Source organism: Humulus lupulus, chromosome 8, assembly GCF_963169125.1.
Source record: "Humulus lupulus chromosome 8, drHumLupu1.1, whole genome shotgun sequence".
Classification (NCBI taxonomy): domain Eukaryota; kingdom Viridiplantae; phylum Streptophyta; class Magnoliopsida; order Rosales; family Cannabaceae; genus Humulus; species Humulus lupulus.
Genome location: NC_084800.1, coordinates 74576358 through 74591645, shown reverse-complemented (window position 1 = coordinate 74591645; position 15288 = coordinate 74576358). Strand labels below are relative to the sequence as shown.

The 15288-nt window shown below is 36.5% G+C and overlaps 1 protein-coding gene across 1 annotated transcript; it reads left to right on the top strand.

The window, feature by feature from the left end:
* Positions 1-128: 128 nt before the first annotated feature.
* LOC133797817 (uncharacterized) lies at positions 129-4194 on the top strand. The gene is made up of 4 exons (XM_062235888.1): positions 129-2509; positions 2605-3395; positions 3474-3976; positions 4064-4194. The coding sequence occupies exons 1-2, from the start codon at positions 2183-2185 to the stop codon at positions 2992-2994; spliced, it is 717 nt and encodes a 238-aa protein (XP_062091872.1). The 5' UTR covers positions 129-2182; the 3' UTR covers positions 2995-3395; positions 3474-3976; positions 4064-4194.
* Positions 4195-15288: the final 11094 nt, after the last annotated feature.

Below are 15288 nucleotides of genomic sequence, written 5' to 3'. Positions count from 1 at the left end.
AATCTTCTTTTGGTTCGTGCCACCCAACAAAATGCATATGTCAATTGGTGCAGTTGGCTACAGCGTAGACTCACAACTTCCCAAGTCATTTATCCTCCTCACATTTTCTTCAATAGTTTCTTTAAACAATTCTCGTACAAGGAATGCTGCTTCATAAGGAACTCTTGATAAAACCCAATTAGTCACACTTTCAATTCTGCTTGCAGTTTGGATGATTAAAAACACGCCATTTCAGAGTAAACACTTCAAATATCTCCCAAAATGGCATCAGTTCAACCTCAAGATAATGGCTATAGTTTACATACGTAATCAGTAACATTAAAGTACATAACACAATTGAACTGCAGCAAAATCTTGCCTTGGGAAAAAAAAATGAAAGAATGCTAATGTAAACAAGTGTATTTTGGCCATTTCATGTAATGGAATGTTAAATGCCAAATCCTATACACAATTAGCAGCAGTATAGCCCCAGAAACGAATCCTTTTCTTCTGCGCACTTCCACCAATTCTCGAACAAATCTGTGCCCTTGATTGCATCGAACGATTATTCCACAAAAAAGATGAAACTATTCCGAATTCCAATCTTGGTTCTTCTTGAAAGTTTTCTCCAAGTTGCTGCTTTTAACCTCTGTCTAACTTTTTCACCCAGACTTGTCTTCAGGGCCAGTGAAGAGAGATAATGTGGTGTTTTGGCAGCTTCTATAGTCTGCATGATATCAGGAAATGAGAAATTTGACTTTTAATGCATTAAGTGACACTACATTTAAAAAATATCCTATCACTATGACTCATTTTGGTGCTACTAATGACCTTACTACCCAAAATACCCCTGGCATTTTTTCTCACAAACTCTCTGTATTCTCTCCCAAAGTCCCGAAGCAAGCAAACTTTGTAACACCTAAACCCGAATGAATCCGTAGAACCCAACCATTGTCTTCCAGGACCACGAACAAGGGCTCCCAAAGGGTCGGAGTTGACGATCGGAGAAGGGGAAGGAGAAAACGTCGAGCAAGCCGACCAAACTTTTAGGAAACAACCCCAAAGAAAGCGAAGGTGAGGGATTTCGTTTTTAATCTGCCATATGTGTATGTGCCTAGTTTTTTTTTTTGTTGATTTTTGTTCATAGGATAGATCGGGGCTGGGGAATGAAGAAATCTGGGTTTTTTTCGAGATTTTTTATGCACGTCGATAGGACTCGATAGTATATACCAGGGTATGGATTTGACTGTGCCTCGATGGGACTCGATGAAATTTTAGCATATACCTCGATAGGACGCGATGCTATTGGCCATATGGCTTATGTAGCCTTTGCCTCGATGACACGGGGCTTTGGGATTTTTAGGACCTACCTCGATAGGACTCGATGATACGGGGCTTTGGGATTTTTAGCACCTACCTCGATAGGCCTCGATAGTAACCAGATGATATCTTGCTTTGAGATTTTTAGGACCTACCTCGATAGGCCTCGATAAGACTCGATAGTAACCAGATGATATGATTCTTTGGGATTTTTGGAACCCACCTCGATAGGCCTCGATAGTAACCCGATGATATCATGCTTTCGGATTTTAGCACCTACCTCAATAGTAGCTACCTCGATAGGCCTCGATAGTGACCAGATTGTTTTACATTTTTTTTTTTGTATTTTTTTTCAGATGCCTGAACTTATTGTGTCGTTGGAGAAGCACTTTCCTGGTCGTGCCACTTATAGGGGTAGTGCCTACTTGGATACCCTTATATAGCAGTTTCAGAAGCATGGTCTTATTGAAAGGGCAGAGGCATGCCCGTTGGGACAGTTCTTTAAGGCGAAGCCGTTTAGTTTTTTTGGGGTTCTGCTGCATCAACTAATGTTGCGTAAGGTAGAAAGCAAGAAGCCTGAAGAGGGTCAGTTCTACCTGGGCAACACTCTGTGTAGATTTGGTATTGCAGAGTTTGCCTTATTTACCGGGCTAAATTTTGGGAAATCACCAATCCCAGATGAGTTGAAAGAATATCTTTCAAGTGATCGGATCATCCAGGAATATTTTAATGGTAATCGAATGTTAGTTTTGGTCAGTTGGAAGATGCATTGAAGGCCTCCACAAACCCAAAAGATGCATTTAAGCTGAGTTTGTGCTATTTGATAGAGGGGGTACTGAATGCCCCAAAGAAGACAACGACGATATAGGGAGATTCCCTGAGGATGGTTGAGGATCTTGATTACTTTTTCAAGTATCCATGGGGGAAGTTGTCATTTAAGAATGTTAGCAAAGAAGTTCAGAAGGACATGAAGAAGCAATTGAAACTCTACGAGGAGAAGAAGAAAGAGGGGTCAAGCAAAAAACAGAAGGAGGCGAAGTATAGTTTCTATGGCTATGCACCCACGCTTCTTTACTGGACTTTTGAGGCCATGCCATCTCTCGGGAGTAAGTTCAGTGGGAACCAGATACCGAGGATGCTTAGCTGGGCTACGAAGATTGATATCACTATTTCGACAGCTCAGTTGGTTCCTATATTCGCCAACTGTCGAGTAAGTTCCATTTTATCTTGTTAAATGTCACAAATTAATTGATTAACGATTTATTTTATTAAAGTTTTCCTAACACATGTTATTCAACCATGCAGTTAGTGGTATTTTCCATGCTGAAGTCACGTCCCAGTGAGGTAGTCTACTACAATAGCCTCCCAAAAGTTGATTCCAGGTTATTCTCTAAGTTGGAATCAACTGTGGGGGAGGCTGGGACTGCAGCGGAGGAAGTAGTGGTACCTGAGAAGGAGGCAGAGAAGCTGGCAAAAGTTGCAAAGGAAGCCTCCATTTTTTATGAGGATGTCCCGAGGGTTGAGGAGGGCACTTCACAGGCCTGTGCAGCTTCATCTAGTCAGGTTGCCCAGCTTGATTATGAGCAATTGATGCAGAGGCTCAAGAGGGTCGAGGAGGGCCAGTCAACCTTACTACAGAATCAGACCACGATAATGGCTCAGTTGGCGCAGCTGCTTTCACTGGTCTCAGGTTGATCCACTGACGTAAAATCAGATACAGAGTCCGATATCTTGCCTGCAGACTACGAGTGTGATGATCAACCCTCCACTCCACAGGCCCATACATCTGTAGTTGCTAGTGATGCTGACAGTCCCAGTGTACGAGTACTGCAGCCCGATGAGGCAGCTGGCCTTGAAGTTGTCAGGAAGAAACGCAGGCCCAAGCGTTTTGATGACTTCACCGACCCAACAAAGAAGATCAGACTAGATAAACAGGGGCTAGTTGCTGAACCACTGAGGAAGTGTGACCCACAACAGGAGAAGAGCTTCCATAAGTGGATCATCGGGAAGATCGACAACAAGAGAGACCGGAACGTCTATACTGGGACGCATGGTTCTTGCAGTTGCATACAGTCCAGACTTGGCTTTGGGATTCGGTATGTAAATCACATTCATGTTTTCAATTCAATCTTAAAATATATTGATGGTACTAAAGAATTTTCATGTTTTTTTAGCATATTGATGCCGCTTTGCACATGCTACGCCGCCGATGCCACTTTTACCATGCTGCATTTCGACAGGATGCTGTGAACAACACCATCTTCCCCCAAGTGTGCCTAGGTCGTTGGAATCATTTCAGAGAGACCGACACTAAGTATACATGAGACGACGATGTGCTGAGAATGTTGAAGGGCGATGATAATCAATTCCTTGTATCATGGCAAAATATGAGTGACGTATATTTTTCCTTGCACATCGAGAAAGCCGCACATTGGATCGCCATTGAAGTCTCCAATCCAACGTGGTGCGTCAACATTTATGATTCCAACCATAGCGTGCTCAGTCCCACTCTGATGGAGGAAGCGATCTAGCCTTAGTGCTTATTGTTGCCTTCGTTGTTATGGTGTTCTGGCATGTTTGACGACCATAAGGACCTCCAGGTATATCCTGAGCAGAATGCAAAGCCTTTTTCATATTGTCGTATTCCTCCAGAGGAGTGTCCTCAGACTAAGACAAGGTATTCCCCTATTTAATTAGTGTATTTTGAAATCTGAAAATTAAAGTTATTTTTATCTTTTATTGACACAAAATCGATTATATGCAGTGGAGATTGTGGTATGTTTGCCATCAAACATATCGAGCATCTGGTTGCCAGGCTACCACTCGATACCGTTATCGATGAGAACATCCAACATTTCAGGACAAAGTGGTGTGTGGACCTATTCTATCAAAATTTGTCCCTGTGATGCTCTTTACATTTTTGTCTTACACATTTTGTATAGTATAGCATATAGTTAGTTTTGTATATTATTTTTTATCAAACAATATTTTTTGAAAAAATTATTAAATAAAAAAGTATTAAATTCACATAATGTGTCTGCCTCGACATCCAAACCAACAAATTATTAGAAGAAGTACTCCATATAATAATTACATAATTACTCCAAAATCAATTAAATAATTACATAACACAATATTTTACATCCTAGCCTTACATGACTTCCTATTGTGCCCATTACCACCACATCTGCTACACTTACGTGGCTTGACAATCTTTACCACGCGTGAAGCATAGCGATTTGTCTTTCGCCTACCCACTCTCTGCTTCCTGGGCCTTCCTACAAGGGTTTTCTCAACAGGGATGCCGACAACCATATCTCTGATGTGATCAGGGATTACCCATTCATCCTCGTTCCCAACAGGGTAAATAGTATCTTTATAAGTGTCCTTCAATGTCTTGATTCTATAGTAAGGGGAACACAATGAGTAAATGTTTATGCTTATTTTTCTGGCTGCAGCAAAAGCATGTACACAGGGTATCCCAATGGTTTGGAACATGCCACAAGAGCATGATTTTGTGGCCAAGTTCACCTCATCATCACCATTACCATCGACCACAAGAAATTCGTGATGACCAAGGACTTGGACAACCAAAAAAATTGCTTTATCACCTATTTGCTTCAAATCATTTTCCATCTCAGGTGATAACACATTTATTCCTGTTGCAGCTCTTTCACATCTATCTGCAAACCAAGACTGAAGAGTGAATCTTATGAATTCAAGAAAAGTGGCGACTGGAAAGCTCTTTGTGTAACGACCCAAATTTCCTCATAAGGTTTAGGACCTTGATTAGGAGGCCGGGAGGGCCATAATTGATTTATTATGCTATTATATGATTATATGCATGACTATGTGGGTCATATTATTATATGATGATAAAGGCATGCATGGGGTTATATACTCTGTTGTGAGGGTATTTTGGTAATTTGGCTCATTGAGAGCGTAATTGTAATGACCCACTAATCTAGACTTTTGGACCATTAACGAAACTATACATAAAATCCTAAATAGAACTTACATTTGCGAAAATACCATAATTTTATTAAGTAACTTGTAAAAATAAGAGTTACTTACAAAATAAAATACTAAGAAGGATATGGGATCCCATTGTCTTTAAAAACAAAACATGATTTAATAAAAAGACATTACATAAGAAATGCGGAAAATACAGGTAAAACCATAAAACAGTAACTACATCCTCGAATCGAATAACGCTCGGCCCCTTGACTCCATTCACCATCGATACACATTCTCTAAGCGTCCTCGAATCTTACCGCCTCTTAGGCTATTTTCCTGCACATAAAACAAAAAGGAATGAGCCTAATGCCCAGCAAGGAAAATCTAGCACATAGTCATAAACATAATTTCATAATAATCATAAAGGCATATCATATCACTTATTATAATGGCCATTATTACTTGGGGTCCCATAGACTAAACAAGCTTATGCCCATGAGATTAGTGGGGTCCTACTAGCTAAGTAGGCATATGCCCAAAATCTTTTTGGGGTCTTGTTAGTCAAATAGGGCATAAGCCCAAGCCTACAAACATACACATTCATACATATTCATAACATATCATATTTCATAACATAATACACAAGATAACATAAACAATACACATATAGATTCTATCCTATTTTCCTTACCAATATACCGGGATGATGAGAACAAAGTCGGGATTTTGGAACACTCCTAAAAACCATAATATAGAGGTGAGTATACTAAAGAAAAGAGATGGAAAGAATAAACTACACCATCGAAACGATACTTACCAAAGAAAACCTTAAGTTCGAAGAACTTAGATGCCTAAGAATAGAAAAGACTGAGTTAGGATTTGAGTAGAGAAGAACTATAAGAATCAATACAGAAAGGAACTAGAATTAGGAATACCTTGAATGCTTCTATGACCGAACTATACCTCGAAACCGAAATACACTATAACCTTACTTCCCAAATGTTTATTAATACCTTGAATGCTTCTATGACCGAACTATACCTCGAAACTGAAATACACTATAACCTTACTTCCCAAATGTTTATTAAGCTTATAATGATCAAGCTTATAATTCCCAACCCAAGTGTTTACAATCTCACAATAACCTAGCAACTTGCAGCCTCTGAACTTAGCTTGATGAATGAATGAAAAATGCTTGGTGCTAGGTCATATTTATAGAGTTCTAGGAATAAAAATCTTCTTTTTGGCTTTGAATAAAAATAATAAATTTAATTGAAAATATTTGAATATCCTTCAGCTAAAGGCTTAGGAATTGTTCAAATTTTCAGAGAGATTTAAGGATTCAAAGCTTGATTTTTAAAATAATAAAAACAAATAGAATCCTAACTTCTAACTCCCTAAATCTCGTAACTCTAAACTCCCCTTCAGTAAAATCAACATATCTAGAGTTTTATAACTCCGATTTGGACTCTCTTTATACCGTTAGAAAGCTCATTACATTATCTACAACTTTTAAGAAATAATATTTTTCGAAATTCCTAATATAACTGGGTCAAAAACAGGTTGGAAGTTACAGTACCCTAAAGTTACGAAAAATTTATTTAATTATCTAAATATCAACCTAATCCACAAATAAATAAAATTGTGATAAATGTCATGCTCCTATCAGATTTTGGTGAAGACTAAGTCTTATATTTATCTTATTTTATCATTAAAATAATAATTTCTTAATAATCATACATATGACAAGTGTTACTATCCTATTGGGTTTATCTAAACCTTATAATATAATAAATATCACCATCAATATCAGTCATATTAATCAAACCTTAGGTTAAAATTAATATTCTTAAACTATAGGTTAAACTTAGAAAATCTACAAGTGTTACTATGAGTGTCCAATTAAATCCTGGTCTAAACCAAAATCCACAGTTATAAACATACTACAACTAATACTAGCTATTACTACTACTACTACTATCTAACTAGCTAAGTAAATTCTGGGACTCTACAGTAATTGCATACTTGCGTGTATATTGGTAGGCTAACGTTGAGACCACATTATGTGGGTATGTTTGCAGCTTGTGGCTCGAGACGATCCTAACAAGCGGTTTAGCGGGAAAGTCACAGCGGAGATTTATACCCGGCTCGGGGCAAGCCTGGGGAATGTATCTGGGAATTTGGATAATATATTAGAGACGATTTGATATTGAGAAATATAATTGGTGATTAGTGGGGTATTGGAAAGTAAGCGGTAAATATTAAAGACATTAAGGGAATTAGCGGGAATTGGGAGTAATGACCAAAATGCCCCTAGGATGATTTAAAGGTTTAGTTATTATTGGGAGGGCAAGGTGGTCATTTGGCTTATTAAAGGAGAGGCTATATTCTGCTTTATAACTTTAGTGGAAGTTGTAGATAGACTCAGAAGCTTAAGGAAAAGAAAAGAAGAAGGAAAGAAAGAAAAACAGGATACTTAGAGTTATCTCTCTCTCTCACTCGGCTGGGTCATCTCTTCACCATTCTTTGTGAGTTTTGGAGCTGGAATTCCAGAGTAAGCTCAAGATGGAGCTTGGGGCTAAGGACCTTGGTGAAGCTAGAAGAGCTAGCAGGGTTTAGCCAGTCAATTGAGGTAAGTTCTAAGGTTTCCTGACGTGTTTTTCTGGGTTTTAATGAGATGGTTTCTAAGTTTGAGTTTTGGATGGAATAAAGGGATATGAACCTGAGGAGTTGAAGGGCTTGAGGCTGGTTGGATGCTAGGGACAACTTAAGGTCGAAATCCTCTATAGAAGGTAACAAGTTCTAGCTTTGATGTTCTAAGTATCTGAATTTCTGGTTGAATCTTTCAGTTCTTGGGTTCAATGTTTGTTTTTCTAGTTTGATGATGCATGTGGTTAAGTCTTGTGTTATTGAGTTGTATGGGGTGAGATATAGGTGATGGTAGACTCAATTTGGTGTGTAATTGAGGGTTGGAAGGGTTCCAAGGGGTTTTGGTTCGAGGAAAGTCGAAGAGGGGAAAACAGAGTGTTGTTGGTCTGTGACTAGTGCTATAGCGCTAGCCTTTGGGCGCTACAGCGCTAGGCTAGGGCTTCCTGGGTGTTTTGGTTCTGTTTGTAGCGCTATAGCGCCCTCCTTAGAGTGTTGTAGCACTACCTTGTCTCCAGAAAGGAGTTTTTGAGTTTTTCCTTAGGGTTTTTGCCCGGAAGCTCGGGGTTTGGTTCCACCACCCCGTTTGGTGGAATTAGGGCTTCCAGGGGGCTCGGGATTGGTCCCGAGGCTAGGTTTTGGATTTGAAGTTTGGTGGTGATTCTGATCTATGGCTGTGACTAGGTACACGCTAAGGTTCAGACGGGATCGTGCTTGAGGATCAATTGAACGAGCTAGCGAGATCTAAAGGTAAGAAAGCTGCACCTGATTATGTGGTTAGGCTAGGACTAAGTGTTCCCTATGTTTGTATGCATTGTTACGTGAATGTGATTAACCATGTGAACATGATGGGACTAAGAGCTCCCTATATTTGTACATCATGTCATGAGGTGGTATTATGCCATGGGACATGCGATAACCGGCCTAACGGTGTCGGAATCAATATTTGCGCACAGGGCGCGGCTCGGCCACTGGTAGCTGAGGTAGCTTATCTATCACTGAGCTCGGTTAAGCTGGCCGGAGTCAGTGAGTATTACACTGGGGGCGGCCTACGTGAGCCGAAGACAGTGGGTTAAATAGAGGGTGTGACCTAAGGGCGCCAACCCTGAGTATTACTTGATGGATGTGATAAACTGTTGATTATGAGCGTGAATATTATGTTATGGATATGATTTGTTGACTGTCTGGATGACAAATTGTTAATCTGTTGAGTGTTATCACTGATTGGATGAATGTTATGAAATGCTGAATTCCTGGTTGTGCTTTGTGGATTATTTGATTAATGTTGTTGATCTTCCTATGATATCATGCTTTCTTGATGGGCCTCGGCTCACGGGTGCTAGTGGTGCAGGTAAAGGCAAGGGTAGGCTGAGTCAACCATGAGTTGGAGAGCTCTGGGGGCGAGGTGTACATTGTTAGCTGCTCGGTCGCCACAGTCGAGGAATTGTACAGGGACGGAAACCTAAAATGTATATTTTGCCATTAGAGTGGCTTGAATTATTTGTAACTCTTGGAATTTGCTGCAACTAGGTCATCTAAACCCTGTTTTGAGTTTTCATGTATTAAATTGTCATTTTTAATGAAAATAGTATGTTTGTGACCAAAATATTTTATTCCTAATCCGTTGATGACGTTGGATTCACTCTTTGTTTAAATGACTTGATTAGCAAGTCTTGCACTATTTTTAACACACAGTGTAACGACCTTGGTTATCCAGGGCGTTACACCTTGCCTCCTTGGTTTTATTGTTAAAGCTTTCTGCGTAGTTACTCGTTATGATATTGTATCGGTTACCAGGAAAATAAGCGCTACTCCACCTTTTAAAGCCAATTTCCTCTAGATATTGAGCAATGGGCGGATCAATTACCTTAATCTTGTCAAAGAACTTGTGAAATTCTGTTATTCGAAATGCGTACGCTGCACACCTCATGATGTCTTGCACGTGGTCAGTTTTGAATTTTGCCACAACATTCATACAGATATGGTGGTAACATGCACCGTGATACGCATCTGGGAACACAAGCTCCAAAGCATGATTAATGGTTTTATGTCTGTCCGATACAAAAGCAAGGTTCTCAACGTCCCCTATGGCTTCCTTCAATTTTCTCATAAAATAAGTCCAAGAGTTATGGTTCTCACTGGTCCACCAATGCAAATGCAATTGGAAACAACTGGTTGTTTGCATCCAACGCAACAGCACAGAGCATGTGGCTACCATACTTATTCTTCAAGAATGTGCCATCCACACAAGTTACAGAACGACAGTACTGGAAACCACGCCTAGAAACACCGAGGGAAAAGAAGCAATACAATAAATGACCATCTTCTGCTACAAAATCAGTAATTGTGCCTGGGTTCTTATGCTCCAACTGACACAGGTATCCAGGTAACTTGGAGTATGATTCCTCAGGTGTCCCTCTGACATACATAAGAGCCTATCCTCTGCATCTCCACGCCTTTTCATAGCTCATTTCGACCTCAAAATGGTGCTTCATGTCCTCCCTTATGTTGTTTGCCATGTACCGAGTACCATCGGTAGCAAATTTCCTCTTGATTAGGTGCCCAACAACCCACGGTGATGCTTGACGGTGGTCCTTATCTCGAATTTCTTGTGAGAAAGTGTGTACTTCGTTGTATACAGTAATCTCGAACATTTCAGATCGCATTTTTTTCTTACCCCTCAATCTCCAACCACAATCAGGATCCTTGCAGGTAATGTACCATACATCAGTCCCAGATTTATTCACCATAAACTAAAAATTATTCTTCGTCGCAAATATGGATGCTTTGGTTTTCAATTCAAGCTTGTTCTGAAAGAACTTCCCAAGGTGCAATTCTTCTGAAGCTTTGCTGGTTGAGGAATGATGTTGATGTGAGGCCTCTATATCCTCTTTGGTGAACATGGGAGCACTCCATGTTCTACGATCTTCACCTAAGTCCAATGGAGAACTCCATCTAAAACTATCATCGGTTCTACTTGGACCTGGACGACTACTGCTGGTCCCAAGTGTTTGCCGATCTTCTATTCTGCGATCCTCATCTACCATAACATCTGAACTCTGTGTTGGAAAATCTGCCCTAACATTTGGCCCACTAAGATCTGTTGCATCAGCAACAGGATCGTCGTTAACATAAGGATCGTAGCCATAAGGATCGTACTCCGTCGTGTCATGCACATATGACGGATCTTTAACCAGGATACCATCATGGACTATAACGTCTGGATTTGTCTCGGGAACACATGTTCCAACGTCACCTTGAGTTCCTTTGAAACCTTGACATGGAGGAGAAATGTTCTCTTCAAATCGAACTTCTTTATTAACGCTGGCAGAAGCCGATGCATTTCTTATACCTCCCTTCTTAATCAATGTCACACATAGAGGAATGAGCTTCTCTACAGATTTCGATGCTAACCCAATGAATGCACGTACATGCCTATCATTTTTTATAACGGTAGGTTTGACGGATTGTGATATGCATGTGTACGGGACCTCAATTTTCAAGTCATGCACACATTTATCCACTTCAAGCTCATCGTAAAGAATGTCAAGCAGTTGCTCATACGTCACACCCTTCTCCACGGGCATAACTTGATTTTCAGCATCCCTGAAAATCCAATCCCTATTTTTGAGTTCCCAAACACCATTGAATGCAACAAATATGGAAACAGTCGAATCTGCAACAAAAAAACAAAAAAAAGGTCAAAAAATTAAACTACAACATAAAACAGCAAAATGTCGATTTCTATCGAGGTCAACCCATCGAGGCCCATCGATTCCAATCGAGTCCTATCGAGGCAATAATACATAATTAAGTTTTATGCCTCTATCGAGGCTCATCGAGGCATATCGAGGTAGTCATTTCCCCTTATGTGAGGATGTTATCGAGACCCATCGAGTCTCATAGAGGCATATCGAGGTAGCCATTTCCCATTATGTGAGGATGTTATCAAGACCCGTTGAGGCTCATCGAGGCAAATCGAGGTAGCCATTACCCCTTATGTGAGGATGTTATCGAGACCCATCGAGGCTCATCGAGGTATATCGAGGTAGCCATTACCCCTTATGTGAGGATGTTATCGAGACACATCGAGGCTCATCGAGGTATACAAATAATATAATACACGAGGATTTATCGAGGTCCATCGAGGACCATCGAGTCCTATCGAGGCAGACAAAAAACCCAGAAAAAAACCAAGAAAGGAACGAAAATTCATTCCGACAGTGAAAAATTACAATAAACATGAAGGCATACACAGATCTGTTCGAAATAGCAAAAGCAATGTTGATAAACAAGTTTCCTCACTACATATAACAAATATATACTTACCCATACAATTTTTTATCCGAAATCCAAAATGAAGTCCTTGCCTTGAAAGGATTCACAACTTGCCCTGAAATAAGCTCGAAAAGTTGTATAGATTAAGCTGCCTTTTTTTTTTTTTTGTTTTGTACAAGAGCTTGAGAGATTGAGAGGGAAAACGTGAGAGATCGGGAGAGAGAAGACAATGGGAGAAAAATAGGGAAATTTATGATAGGGGCATTATTGGTAATCCAAAGAATACTAGAATAAAAATGTGAGATTTTTTTCGATTGGTATAATTTTATCATGTAGTGTCACTTAATGCATTAAAAGTCAAATTTATTTATGAAATTGAAGAATATATATATACTAGATACAAGCAACGTGTATGCATGTTTGCTCAGTTTTATTAATTATTTTTATTAAATTTATATTAATATTATATAAATTTTGAAATAAATATCTTATTTTAATTAAATAATTTATTTATTTTTGTTTAAGTTTTTGAATTTGGGACTGACGACAAGAGATTATATTTTATATGTTTAATGTAATATTAAATATTATACGTGATTTTAAATTTAATTTTTTTGCTAGCTTTAAAAAAAAAACAATTTGTTTCTAATAAATATTATCATTGTAAAATATCTCAAAAATATCATATTTTAATTTTTTTAATTATTTATTTTATTTTAATTAAGTTTAAGTGTTTACAAACTATTGTTAAATATGAGAATATTCTGTTAAATATAAAAATATTATGTTAAAATTAACATTAAAAAAATAAATAACTGTTAAAACAAAAAAAAATCTTTATCGAGATATAAGCACATGGAGTTCGGTTCAACGTAACAAGTTTTTTATCCTTTGAAAGAGAAGGCTTCTCTTTTAGTTTTGAGTCATGCAATGCAGCTTGAGTTTCTTACCTCACTTCCTCTGGATATGGTTGCTGATGACTGGGATTATTTTCTGATCACCTTCGCTATCGACAGAAACATAATGACATACCTCAGTGGCTACATGAATGTGAAGCTACAACCAACTTGAAGATCATACCAATATTAAGGTGGGATGGATTATTGAGAAAATCAAGTATTCTGGGTACCGATTGGTAGTTATTTATTGTTTATGTTATTTTTCTTCTTATGTTTCATCCAAATCTAATACAAAATTTAGACTTTTACCCAGCTTCTATATTGGATGCATCTGATTTTAATAAAAACTTACATTCTATGAATATTATAGCACACTTGTGATTTATATATTTTATTTTATAGATGTTCTATAAAATTTTATTTTATTTATATATTCTATAAAACTTTCATTTTATAGATGTTCTCTTTCATACTTTGACGTTTATTATGGCTAATTTCTTTTAGGACATTCATATTTATTATAGGATATGACATACATTTTATTTGGTCTTAATTTTTATACTACTTACATATTCAATTTATATGTAAGAAAACTAAATGTAGCTTTTATTTTATTTGATATCACCCAAAAGTATATAATTATATAAAAAGATATCATTCAGTATATAATTAAATAAATGATGATTTTCTATGTATAACATAATAATTTAGTGGTAGTTTTTTTTTTAAACTTTGATGTTGATAATGTTATTTTCATTGGATATTAAAAAGTGTTTTTTTAATTATTTATATCATCAAGGTTATGCTTTTATTGTATGTAGGATACCAAAGGGTATTAAAAATAAGAAAAGAAAAAAAGTATTTATAAAAAAAAAATTATTGATGGACACGAATTAGTATTTTTCTATTTGTTAAATTGATCATTTTTATACTATATATGTTTGCAAGTATGTTAACAATGGATATATTTTTTTTTATGTAATTTAATCATAAGTATGTATTTATATATAAAGTTTGGAAAAAGTATTCAAATTAGTAAACAAATACATTTAGCATAATTACATTTGACATAGAATAGATTTCAATTAATTGGGATTGACATATTAGATGAGAGTATCAATTAACTACCCGTAAGTAACAATTGCCAAGTATTGATACGGGAACTTTCAAGAGTAACGTGTTACATTTAGTTACCATCATACATATAAAAGTATCCAAAAAAAGGAAAATATTTAACAAATTATGGTTATGACAAACTGGGTCTTTCAAGAACAAAAATATATGTAACATTTACATAATAATCTTATGCAAATAAGCATCTAAAACAATCGTAGATTTAGATACTATTGAGTATTTAGCTATTATTTTGATAAATACAAGTATCCAAAGTAACATTTACCTACTAATTTATTTAGGTAGACATCAAATTTAGTGATTTAGATACTATTAAGTATTAAGTTACTATGTTGGTAAATACAAATGTTTAAAATAACTACAAAATTCAAAACAAAAACTAGTTAATAATGCAAAAGGCAACTATAAATTATTCTGTGCATATAAACAAAAATCACGATAAATTTCATAATATAGACATATAAACTAAAAAAAAAATAGACCACAAAATATATACCCATAGATACGTGAAAAGTAAAGCAAATATTGAAACAATGTGTTTTTTTTAAGAAATAAAGTGATTCAGTAATAAAAAGGCCAAGAAAACAAGGAAATAAAATGATGTATCAAAATGGCAAGTAACATACACCAAATTAAATTAAAAAATAAGAGGTACAATAAAATGATAAATAAATTTAGAATATATGCTATTTAAGTTTATTAATATTATAATGTAGGTATATTAAAATATGCGTAACAAATTAGTAATTAATTACAATATAATGTGTGTGAGTGTAAATCTTCATTTTTTTTATCTCATTTTTCATTATCATTATACTTGACCAAAAACTAAATTTAAACAATAAAATATTTTTATACATATTGTTTTGGTAAAAAACATTGTTATATATAATAAACTTTGATATTTTACTAATTAATATTAAATACTTTTAAATTTATTTTCTGGCAAAAGTAATCATAATAATACTATCTTTTGACAAAAGATGATGCTTTTAATTAAAATGACAATAAGATAATAATGGTGCTTTTTACTTTTTTTTTTTTTTTTCAAACAACAAAAAATAATTATATAGAA